The sequence below is a fragment of the Anabas testudineus genome, chromosome 23, assembly GCF_900324465.2.
Source record: "Anabas testudineus chromosome 23, fAnaTes1.2, whole genome shotgun sequence".
NCBI lineage: Eukaryota > Metazoa > Chordata > Actinopteri > Anabantiformes > Anabantidae > Anabas > Anabas testudineus.
In genome coordinates this window covers 8,308,411-8,321,431 of record NC_046631.1, presented here as the reverse complement: position 1 = coordinate 8,321,431, position 13,021 = coordinate 8,308,411, and the positions used below count along the sequence as shown (strand labels likewise).

Sequence of the window (13,021 nt, the reverse complement as noted above, 5' to 3'; positions counted from 1 at the left end):
GGAATTGAAAGAGCATTGTGATACCAGAAGATTATAGTTTATATCAGTTTATAGTAGCACAGTAGCTTCTCGCTCTCTTTCTCATACTGTCTTTCTCAACTCTCCTTCATTCCCACTTTGGTTGCCACGGTGATAGTATTTCTATGATGGGATGGAAATGAGCAGTCTTCCCGTGGAGCTGACCGTCATCTGGAACGGAGATTTCAGCATCGACAACCCTGCCCACAACAAAGGTGAGCATGCACAGACGCACGGGTGTACTACAGTAGATGTGTACACACGCATACACACGATTCCATATCGGCTCTTTTCGTAGTTCTCATATCATGAGGAACAACACACCCAATCAACATAGCCACTTATAAACTCTTTTTTACACACACGTAGATGCACACAAAGTAAAAAGCTGCTGCCTGTTGCCCTAAGAGCCGGTCTCCATGGCAACAGGCAGGCACTGTGCTGAGGTGCAGCATCCATCCCCTGATGTTGCCTTGTAGAGTGGTTAACTTTAACACATCTTCCTTTAGGTTTTCCTTCCATAGATCTCCCTTTACCCTTTATATCTCCATCTCCATTAACATCTGCCTCTCCTGCACTTTACTGTTTCACTGCCTGTCTTTTCTCAACTCTCTACAACCTGTTTTCTTACCTACTCTCATATGTTATTTCTTTTCAGTTGCTTCTCTTCTTTGCCCTGTCAACACACCTCTAGGAGTTTGGCAGTCTATCAATCTCTCTCCCCATTTCATTTTTACTCATCACTTTAATTCAAAGTGCTGAAAAAGTGATATTGTCAAACATATATGTACAGTTTAACAACATAATGCTGATATATGTGTGAGTGATTGTAGGAGTTGTAGTTCTCTGACACGAAAATTACTCCTTTTAACCAAGGGTGGTACTGTTACAAATAAGAAATGTTAAAATTTGAATGATATGCACATGACAGTGTGCTGTAAGGCAAAGTTTGTAATGTTTTTGTGTGTGTTTGCAGTAGTGTTGTTGTGTCTCTGAGTCAAATGCAATGTACAAACATATTTGAGCATAAGTGTAGAATAAAAGCAGCAATAGTTGGAGAAACATAGGGAGATGCTTGAACTAGGATCCTCTATAGACGGTCCTATTGTTTGCCTGTGGAGGAAGAGGCTCCTGGGGCATGATTTGATGGACAGATCAGACATGAATCTAATGGCAATTAAAAGAAAATTGCTGGCCTGTTGCCATGGAGATATGTTAAATGTGTGGTGGGTGAGCAGAGGCGAGAGGCAGCAGTGTAAGAAACTCAAAGGGAGAGAGAGGGAGTATATAGAGATGATGATAGATGAAGAGATAATGAGACAAATATATCAATGAATGTCTCTCTGAGAATGTTCAGTTTGTTTTTTCAACAGTTGACAGACATCAAGAGATTTGAGTAAACAACCCACATTTTAGTTTGTGTATTTAGAAGCATTTGTCCATCATCTCAGACTTTTGCCCAAAATGAATTTACATGCATTTGCATTTCTGTAATCATTTGTAAAAAAAAAAAGGTTGTTCATTTCTCCTCTCTTCCTCTCTCGGCTGTTACCTTCTTCTCTCCCTTCCCTCCATGTTTTCTTTTCCCACCTCTCTTTGTTTTTTTTCTCTCTCCTGCACAGTCCATCTGTACAAGTGCGACGCCCAGCGTGGAAGCTGTGGTTTGTGTCTGAAGGCAGACCCACTGTTTGGGTGTGTTTGGTGCAAAGGAGAGAACCGCTGCACCCTCAAGCAACACTGCCCCCACCCTGAGAACCAGTGGCTAGAGCACAATGGCATCAACAGCAAGTGTACCCACCCACGAATCACACAGGTGAGACGCACATACAGAAAATCAGCATCCACATATGTCCGCACATTCATTCACACTTTCACATAATACATACATACATGGATGAAGCAATGTCGATACATCAATGGCCACACATATACACCGTAACGTTTTCATCTTACTCATTAAAAGGTTTCAATGTTACTCATAAACTAGAACCACAACCACAGACGGTACCAGATAGTATAGAGTATAAGACCAGAAAGAGACTAATCATCCTCACTTTTACTGCTGTAGTTATCAAACACGTCTACAAAGATATTCATACAAACTGTAGGAGGCTAATAGGCTTGACCTGTGCCAGACATATAAAGAGGCTATAGAAGGAAACATAAGGGTTAGTAAGTTAAAGTATAGGAAGATACAAACGAAAAATGAATGGAGAAACTAGATAAAACAAGAGAAGGATGGACTAGCTTTGAAAGACAAGTGGTGATGGCCACCCTGAGTCAGAATCGAGTCACACGAGGCTGAGAGGTTAGAAGAAGAACAATTCCCCAGTTACCCTCCTCCTCCCTTATACCTATTATGAATGGTCCTCTCTGGAGGAAAGGTAGGAGCAGATGTCAACTGACAAGATATGAAGGGATGAAGGAAAGCATTAATAAAAAAGAGAGTAGGGATTCTCCTCTGATGCGCTTAGAAGTGGAGTGATGGGTTAATACAAAGAGAGGGACACAGGAATAGAAATAAACTAACTTCTTGAGTCTCCACTGTCTATAGAGCAGATCCTTGGATATTCAATGAGTCTGATTCTGACCATTTAAATTTAGTGGATTACAGTAGAATACAAAACTTCTCACTGTGTTTAAAGTGAGTAGATACGGGAGAAGAGAGAGGATAAAAAACATTGGGAACTTGTGTCCGAATGGACTTAACATTAATGTTTTCTTGATATTGATACCTTTTAACCATTGCTATTATTTTTATCTAGCAAAATCAAATCAGCATTTGAGGAAGGTGATGATTTGTCCCTTGTTTTACTTTATTAAAAAGTGGGTTGATTGATTTATTGGTCTTTCACACTCATTCCTCCACTCCAGTGTTTTTCTTCACCCTAAGCGGTGGATTTATATGAGGAGATCGGCCCTCCTTACATCCCTGAGGCTGCAGCAGGGGACATATTGCAGCCTTCTTACATCCTCCATAAAAACTGTCAGTGGGTGAGGAGTGAGGACTTTTCCAAGATGGCCGGGTCCCTAATGCATTTTAATACACTTCATTATAATGACATCTCCCATCAACAATATGAGAGGGAGAGACTCGCAGAGAGGTGGAAAGAGAAAAGGAGAGAGACGGAGAAGTGATTAAGTGTTTGCCTCTACCCAACCGTCAATTATCTTGTCAAAGTCACAAATCTAATCAACGCCTCATTGCACCCCCTCCCCCCACCACTTAATTTTTTTGCTTTTTCATTCTCCTTCATTTTTCTACATCTTTATCCCTCTCCGTCCTCAATATTTCTTCACAAAGGCTTGCCACCGCATATAGTGTCCAATGTTTGTATGTATAGTAAATCCACTCCCAGTAGTTTATTTTTTAATTTAAGATATCAGCAAGGAGGCTTATTACTCTGAGACGTATGATTGATAAACCATATGATTAACAATATCCCCCAAATAACAGCCACAGGACTTGTTTTAGCTATAGTCTTTAGAAAGTCAAATATAAATCTTTTGATACGCATGTAGTAGTAACGTGAACATTATTATATTCAGGCCATACACACTCAGTAACTCACAGATTGTAACTCATAAATGAGTTCTGTAAATAGGCACAGGCATCTTAAGCAAGGACAGGCTTTATACCAATATTGCTGGGTTTCTGTATAAAAAGGACACAATGAAAATTCTTGACACTCCTTTTATTTTCCTGAGCGAGGGTGAGACAGCAGCATTAAACCTGGTGCTACATTCCAGGCTGTGGAAGGCAGCACAGAGGATTTCTGTTTAGCAAAGACCGATAGGGACATTTCTAACATCCATTCATCTAGACCAGCCTGATCATGTGTACTCACACTCACTGGCCAAAAAGTAATTGTGTGAGTAAAGTGTTGATGGATGTTGGAACTGCATCAATCAACAATGAGAGATGTTCCTGATAAATCATAGGAAACTATGATTACTGTAAAGATGTCACCCAGAGCCAGCTTTCAGGTTCATCTTATGTGTTAATAGATTGTGGTGGATAACAGTGAATACAGAATTGAGAAATGACAGTGCCTTGACCCTGAGTCTTGACCATCTTAGCTGTCACTTTAGATGTTATTTTGTCATTTGTTGTCTCTTTTCTGGACTCAGTCTATTCCCTCCTCGCAACCCTTCACAAAATCCTTTTTCCACCAGTATAATATCACATGAATAGAAACATTTAATACTTATCCCAAAGGAACTTGAAAAATTCAATCAGTAGTCATTTGTGTTCTTATCTGAGGCATCAATATTGTTTTATAAGAGGGCCTTTGGCAATACAGTGACTTTCACAAGAACCAAACCACTAAGAAGTGTATCTGACTGGCTGACCACTAACACTCTTCATCTCACACAACAATGAATTTCTACAGATCACTCCTCTGCGGGGTCCCAGGGAGGGTGGCGTGCTTGTGACTATCCGTGGTGAGAACCTAGGACTAGAGTTCACAGAGATTCAGGGTAACGTGAAGGTGGCTGGAGTGGACTGCACGCCCATTCGTGAGGGCTACATCCCTGCAGAACAGTAAGTCATAATTTATATCAGCGACTGATTATATTGGCTGTACCAAGTAATAATTATTACACTCTTATTTTATCATTCTCATCTTACATTCCTGTAGAGAACGAAGTCCCATTTGAGGCAGTAGCTGGTTTATAGTCACTATTAATAGCACATATAGTCATAGTTATAGGTTGTAGTGACTTTTGCTGCATAGTAATTCTGTCTACTAAAATTTACATATGATATGAGAAGTCAAATTATATTTTTGAACAGCAGCAAATCTAAATCATGAATTCAGCATGCCTTTGCTCTTCTTTTATTTGCTTTAACCCCACTGTTAGCACTGTGAACGCAGCTTCATATCCCACAGGCAACAAGACACTCGGGAGAGAAAGAGAGAGAGACGCGCACACACACTGTTACCTGCAGTAACCACATGACAAGTCATAACAACTTAATCATAACAAGTCATCCTGACCGACTGACCATGAGTCATAGGACTCACCTAAGGGTGTTTGTGTGCATGTGTGAGTAAGAGAGAGATTATGACATACCTGGACATGACATGAACTAATCTATCTTTGGCTTAACCCCAGAAGAAATTGGAGTTTAACTTTAAATCACAGCTGTGTGCAGACAGAACAAGAGGCTTGTATGTGGATTGCTGTAGCTATTAGAGAACAAATCAAGCCTCCATTCACACATACACACCGTCCTATAATCATTTTAGAAAGTTTGAGCGATTATATTTACTTGACATTTGAATTTAATCCAGCACTTTGGTTCCTTACAGGTGCAGGTTTATTAAATAAATTTAAACTAGTTTAAAATTGGCTTATCAACAGACACGGTGCTTCTTCTGCTAAAAACTTATGTGCCAGCAGTTTGTAACTAAATGCTGACCCTGCAGAAGTGGTTGCTGAATTTGAGGTCATACTTTAAAGGATAGAAAAGGAAGAGTTTTTCCTTTTTCTTGCATAGGTTGGCAGTGTGCAGGTGCTGAATCCACTGCCAAATAATACTTTATTTTATTAAGGCTTTGACATTAGTTTAAGTCACTCTTATTATATAATTTGCTCTGCAGTTGCTGGGGAAGTGCAGCAGAGTTTTTCCAGAAGTTGTCATATACTGTAGCCATGGTTGTGTACTGTATGGTGTGTACAGTCACTTCAGTAAAGAAAGGGTGGTGGTCAAGAACCCAGCAGCCACTCAAACATAGCTTCAGAAGTGCACTGCAGAGACGGGAGAACCAAAGACTCTGAGAGCAAACAAATGAAACAAAAATGTTTCTCTTTGAACTGAAATTCAAGCGCTAAACCAGGTCCTACTTATCTAATGGCTAATACCATCCTTCCACTGAAGCATGAATGTGGCAGCATCGTGCAGTGTGGGTGCGTCTCAGCAGCAGCAACAGAGAGATGGTTTAGAATTGAGAGATGGCTGAAAGCAGCAACATACAGAGATGTCCATGCCTCCGTATTTCTATATATGCATTTTCATGTTTTTCTTTTTATTTATTGAGCTAATGTATGTTTTCAGGATTGTGTGTGAGATGGGTAAAGCACAGGAGAGCCAGTATACTGGGAATGTGCAAGTCTGTGTTGGGGTTGGAGAGTGCAGACCAGAATTCATGGCAAAATCTTCCAAGTACTATTACTTTGTGGTGAGTCTCTTGTTCTTTTTATAAAAACATGCAGAACTTTTGATGTTAAAAACTGGTGAAAATATGAAATACAGTGTTTGTAATAAACTTGCACATGCATATATATAGATATTTGAGTATTAGGATTTAACCTTTTGGATATCATTTTTTCCTAATCTACCTTGATTTTGCCCTCTAACGTTTGACCCTTCAACCTTGCTCTAGATACCGAGGATTAGCGGCCTCAAGCCCAACCGAGGACCAGTCTCTGGGGGTACCATTGTCAACATCACTGGCAGCCACCTTGATGCTGGAAGCAATGTGTCAATCATGTTTAAGGATCAGCCATGCACTTATCTGAGGTTAATGGGAAACACAAATATGTCACACTTCAACAGTTCATTAAAATCTTAGTCAAAGCCAGTGTCGGTTAAGTTACAATACCAAACATTTGGTTACACATTAAATATTTGGACACAATTCATTTCATTAACAAATTAAGTCTATACAGTTTGATATTGGCATTCTGTATTAATTAAACATAACTAATGCTTCATCTCATTGTCAATTTAGGAGGGGTGGGCAATGGCTCACCTGTCGTACTCATGCTTCCTTGAATGGTTATGGCAATGTGTCTGTGTCTGTGAGCATAAACAAGGCTCACCTCCAGAAAGACCTGCGGTTTGAGTATGTAGAGGATCCCACCATCACCAAGATAGAGCCCGAGTGGAGTATCTACAGGTATGGTTCAAAGCAAGCCCATTATAACACTTCAAATGAGAACAAATTAATAAAACACAATATGATATAACCTTGCTGTCAATCATTTTTCTCTTTCAGTGGACACACCCCAGTGACAGTGACCGGAACTAACCTGGACATTATTCAGACCCCACTTATCAGAGCCAAATACAATGGCCACGAGACACTAAATGTAAGTGACTGCAAGCTCAAACTAATTTTTCTCTTTCTCTTATGTCTATGTCTAAGAATATTTGCTGTGTCCTATACTATATACTGTATGTGTGTGATATCAATATTTTTTTTTATCACAAATAAAAACAAAAAAAAAAACAACTGACTCGGCTCTAAAGCCATAACTCCTCTACGCAGCTAGAAAGCCCGTCTCAGTACATGTCAAAACAGTTTTGCTTTTTTCAGAGCTCTTAGGTAAATGGGTCAAGAAAAAAATAACTGAAAATACTGGGAGGACAAAGTGAATATCAGCAGGTTGCAACTGAGTTAATTGAGAATGATGTAATTCCTGTCCACACCTTTGTAACAATAGGGAAGTTCTGAGTGAACTAAAGAAACACAGATTGGCCCTTATCAAATTCATTTACCCTTTATTCACCATCTTACCCAGGGGAGAATAGATAAAGCCATACACGGATGTCCTTGATCAGATTGAAAGAAGATGGTGTAACAAAAGGTGATAATGCTACCTTTGTGGTTCATTTAAGCATGAAGTTGCTCAACGTTTAACATCTGTGCTTGTATGTGCCTATACTGGTCATTGTGCCTGAGCTACCATGCTGGCGGCTTTGAACCAACATAAATTAAAAGTGCTTTCTTGAATGAGAGAGAAACCAAAACAAACACCAGAAACTGTTTAAAACATTTTTTGCGCAACAGTGCAGGATACATATTAATGATGTCCTATAGATGTTGCAGAAATGTGTTTGATGGTTAAGGAGCCAATTATAGTGACAGGAAATAGTTTGAGTGGCGTCATGGCAGAGGTTACTGTGAAAATGTGAAGTGTCTGTGAACGGGACCTGTGCTGGTGGTTGACTAGTCAATCCCTTGACAGGGGAATGGAGATGTTACAGAGATATTGAAGGGCGGGTAGCATTACAGTGACAGATTGGACAGTCTGTCCTTGTTTATAAAACTGCATTTGAGATGTGAATGAAGAATGGTAAAGGAGTTAAAGTGCATGTCAAATAATAGTCCATACCAAAGACAAAGCAAAACAAGAGCGAGACAAGACACAAAAAAACTACTGAAATACATAATTGAGCTGAAAAGTGGTAAAAAGGAAAGATGAGTGAGTGAATAGGAAAGTGTCAAAGAGAAGAAAAGATCACAAGAAGAAATAACTGGACAAGGGATAAAAAAAATGATGAGGGTGGGGGTGTCTTTCTGGAAGGTAATGAAGGAAGGGGTAAGATCTAGTTATCGCTCCTGAATCTTCACACATCAAAATCTGATTGTGGAGAGGCTGCACCGACTCTCTAACTGCACCTCATTTAGTGGCTTTCTTTGAGGAAATACTCTAACAGGTTTTCTTTGCACTTTTTGAAATGGAGGCGCCTCCAGTTTGAATCAAGTCTCTAGTGGGCTTAGCAAAATGTAAATGTGTGACTTAAAAGGTTCACACTAACGACTTGTTGATGGGATTTCTTGGTATGTAGTAATGTTGCATTCTCAACTGGCAAGTGTGACAGAACTTGTAAGAAGAGATGAGGGAGAAAACAGGGAACTTTGATCATGAAGTATACTGAGATCTACCCACAATAATATATATGTAAAATGTACACAATGTACAATTTTTAATTTTTTGCTTCTACCAAACTTTTCATTTCATTTATAGACAATATATGCGCTCACAAATATGATTTCTTGTCTTCTTCCAGTTGTGCCAGGTGCTTAGCCCTACATCCATGCTGTGTCAGGCCCCAGAGCTGCCCATCAGCCTGGCCAGACAGCAGGAGGTGTCTGAGCGACCTGATGAGTTTGGCTTTAAACTGGATGACGTGCAGGCTCTGATGGCACTCAACAGCACCAATTTTATCTACCACCCCAATCCTGAGTTTGAACCACTCAGCGTGTCAGGGGTGTTGGAGCTCAAACCTGGATCGCCCATCATACTGAAGGTAGACTGATTTCACTCAGACACGTTTGCTCACATCATTTATTTAGTTTATCTTATCATTTATCAGTTTTTTTGTGGACACAAATACTGTTCTCACATAAATTCTCATATGCAGGGGCGGAACTTCCTTCCACCAACCAATAGTGGAAATGGAAAACTGAACTACACAGTTCTGATTGGAGAGAAACCCTGCGTGTTGACAGTGTCAGAGACTCAGCTGCTCTGTGAGTCACCCAACCTGACAGGCCGACACAAGGTCCTGGTGAGTGGCACAGCACATGTTCACAAAGGCAAGAGACACATACAGCATGACTGATAGGCATGGTGGAAAAGCACACAGACATACAAATCAATGGACAGTTTGATAGAGAGACATACTTCTTGTGTTGTTTTCTCTTTTTCCTTGTCCACTTCCAGACAGACTACAGCGCTAATCCAATCTGCTGTGTGGCTGTGTGGTTCCTGTTAGTGCCCACAAGTAGACAAAAGACAAACAAATAAGCCTTCAGTAAGAGGAATTAGGGCCCCAGCAAACTCAATAAAGATTCCATTTGTGGTTTTAAGAGGGACCACTTTGAACGAAGCGCTTTCTGATGTTACCACCTGCATGTGGTATAAAAGATGTACAGTACACACTACTGTAAAACAATTAGTTTATGCGCAAGTAAACAAGAGTGTGTACACACTGAAATAACAAATCAATATGTCTGTCTGAGCTATGATCTTGATTTTGAAGTGTTTTTATAGACCTGTAAGAACACCATACCTCTTTGTGAATTTAAAAGTTATTTGTCTTTTTCTAAGGACCGACCGATTGAACCTAAGTGGAGTTGTTTTGTTATTATAGCTCTGATATACTCAACCACTTGTTCTATTTTGAATGAGTATCCACAAAGGATACACTACTAACATATGGCCCTGCCTTATGAAAACCTGTCATGGAAGTAAATTAAATATTTATGTACAGTACATATATACAGTATTTACAATCTGCCTCTATATCTTTCATTGTCACAAGGCACGTGTGGGTGGTATCGAGTTTTCCCCAGGCGTGGTCCACATCACATCCGACAGCCCGCTCAGCAGCACTGCAATCATTGGTATTGCTGCAGCCGGTGCCCTGCTCATCCTTTTCATTGTGGTGGTACTCATTGCCTACAAACGCAAGTCTCGTGAGAGTGACCTGACATTGAAGAGACTGCAAATGCAGATGGACAACCTTGAATCACGTGTGGCTCTGGAGTGCAAAGAGGGTAAGAAGTAGACTAATATGTGGATTGTGTGTGTTTATTTCTTAATAGATTCAACATGATGCTTTGTTTTAATCTATTCGATGTCTTCATTTACCCTATTTAAACAAATGTAATACATATGATTACATAGAAATAATATATACCACAAATAATACGTGGTTTGTGTGCCATCAGCTTTTGCAGAACTTCAGACAGACATCCATGAACTGACCAGCGATCTGGATGGTGCCGGAATCCCATTCTTGGACTACAGGACCTACACCATGAGGGTCCTTTTTCCGGGAATTGAGGAACATCCTGTACTCAGAGACCTAGAGGTATTGTCTTTTTGAACATTGTGTATCATTGAACATTGAGTAGTTTTTTAAATAAAAGACCATGTTGTTGTTACCCAAAATTGTGCTCTGTAAAAAAGATGCCATATGTATGATATTTACATTCTGCAGGTGTCAGGTTGTGGATTTTTATTGATGACACAGGGAAAATCTCTTGTGTTGACCAGACAACAGTTTATTGAAAGAGGACAGAAGAAGTTGTTAGCAATTTCCAAGTCAATTAAGGGTTCCACTACCATTTGTGTGATAGTATAGTGCAAACAACAGAAGTGTGTGTACCTGTTCTTCAGTCTCTATCATATGACAAACGCTATGCAATTAGCCTTATTTGAAAAGGGAGCAAAATTAGCAAGCAAATTAACAATGCGGTGGGTCACAGTAGGTGAAATTGATGCCGGTCTTGTTTTTGTCTGGTAAACTAAAGCCTTTTGATGGCCTACAACACTTTTTTCAAAAACAAACAAGGCAGGCCTCAAATCAGAAACACACTCTTATTAATAACTCTAATGATATCAGACGCTGTGCTATTTTCTCTCTCTACCTCAAAACAAATTAAAAGTCAATCAGAGGGAGAAAAGCAAAGGAAAAGAATCAAGTCATTTATCCCCAGTGGTGACATTGATAGACAACCATAATTGAGCAGGTCTTCTTGTTCCATTAAGAGAATGATGGACCCTCATTTCACTGCCCTCAGGGCTGGCTACTCTATGCCTGATGAGAATTTCCACCAATAAGCAATTTTAATTATGTTTTAATTGGTCTAAATGTCAAACTGTATGAGGAGTATAATGTGAAATAGGAACCTAATGAAGAAGGAAGTGGGGCTTATCTTAGATGGTTGAAATTGCCTAATTGTTATTTATATGTCAGCGAATGTAAAATTAAGCTTTGGACAGTGAGCTGTATACTGAAACAGCACAGATGATGAAAATGTGTCTACGTATTCTGGAAAAGCGGGAAGTTAGCTCAGTACGGAGATATTTAAAGTAAGAGGAGAATGACGTTAAAACATATCTGGCATGTGTCAGCTGAATAAGGTCTGCTTTCAGATATTTTATTTGTTCCTTGTAACTGTTAAGATTTATTCTTAGCACTTCATTTCCCTCTATTTTCCCAGCAGTTTCACTTCATTCCTGAATTCTGTTTTGCTTTCTGCTTTTATATTTCCCACTTCTTTAACTCGAAGGAAACAATTCAACTTCAGACATTGCTTACGAGATACCCATGGATATTATGTGTAGGTCAGAATGTTAGGCTGTCAGTAAGTATTTCTCTCCATAAAAAGACACATAACATTATTTGTGCTGTTGTATACTACAATCTGTAGTAACTCTAACCAGTAGATTGAGCTTAATACAAAGGAGGCTGAAGCATTTACAGTGATCTTTCAGAGTTTTCCCAAATTTCACATGCTCATACATACAATATATGCAAAGAAATTATACATCTTGTCAAATGCTTATGAAATTCCACTTGCACCTTAACAAAGGCTCCCATCAGATTACACAGGGTTCCTCCAGGAAAGGTAAAAAGACAGAACATATGCTGCTTGACAGCTGCACTAGGTGCAAAGAGATGCTGTCTTAGCATGAGCGCATTTGACAGATTAAAAAAAACTGTCTCCAGGTATTAGTATAAATGGTGCAGGGACAATCTGGGCTCAGATGTGGGAAATTCACTGCACTTGGATGGAACATAGTGCCAAAGTAATAAACCTCCCTTTGCTGTTTTTCTCCTTATTTGCTGCCTTCAATATAAATGTAACAAAGATAAAAACATGTTAAACTCATCATATAGTATATATTACATCATTATATAGATTACAGAGTCTAAACCTAAATATTTCTTTAGGATAATAGTGTAAAGTCACTGTGATCTTTATGAAAAGACTGATCATCTACAGAGGGAAAGAGTTCATATTACATTTTAAAAAACCCTTTACTAATTAGCTTTATCTGTCATCACCTTGAATATGTCGCATAGAATCTGAACTTTTCCCCGTTATTTTTAAAGTGTTTCAGTCAAGTGAACATTTCTTCTGTTTCCTCACAGGTGCCAGGCTACCGCCAAGAGCAAGTAGAGAAAGGTCTGAAACTCTTCGGCCAGCTCATTAACAACAAGGTCTTCCTGCTGTGTTTTATTCGCACTCTGGAGGCTCAGCGTGGTTTCTCCATGAGGGACCGTGGCAACGTGGCCTCACTTATAATGACAGTTCTGCAGAGCAAGTTGGAGTACGCCACTGATGTCCTAAAGCACCTGCTGTCTGACCTCATAGAACGCAACCTTGAGAGCAAGAACCACCCCAAGCTGCTGCTCCGCAGGTAAGAACCAGCAGGAAATACAAGTTTAACTTTACTCCAATCTTTGTCT

General features: G+C 39.6%; 1 protein-coding gene across 6 annotated transcripts in view; it reads left to right on the top strand.

The window, feature by feature from the left end:
- The window catches only part of plxna4 (plexin A4), a 197,698-nt gene that overhangs the window by 151,401 nt on the left and 33,276 nt on the right, over window positions 1-13,021 (top strand). For all 6 annotated transcript variants that reach the window (XM_026362620.1, XM_026362615.1, XM_026362618.1 and 3 more), the window contains exons 11-22: window positions 137-233; window positions 1,641-1,831; window positions 4,413-4,564; window positions 6,083-6,206; window positions 6,411-6,547; window positions 6,759-6,926; window positions 7,026-7,119; window positions 8,825-9,064; window positions 9,179-9,325; window positions 10,082-10,316; window positions 10,491-10,633; window positions 12,704-12,972. In XM_026362620.1, coding sequence (XP_026218405.1) covers window positions 137-233; window positions 1,641-1,831; window positions 4,413-4,564; window positions 6,083-6,206; window positions 6,411-6,547; window positions 6,759-6,926; window positions 7,026-7,119; window positions 8,825-9,064; window positions 9,179-9,325; window positions 10,082-10,316; window positions 10,491-10,633; window positions 12,704-12,972 — 1,997 coding nt within the window. The remainder of the gene's footprint in view (window positions 1-136; window positions 234-1,640; window positions 1,832-4,412; window positions 4,565-6,082; window positions 6,207-6,410; window positions 6,548-6,758; window positions 6,927-7,025; window positions 7,120-8,824; window positions 9,065-9,178; window positions 9,326-10,081; window positions 10,317-10,490; window positions 10,634-12,703; window positions 12,973-13,021) is intronic.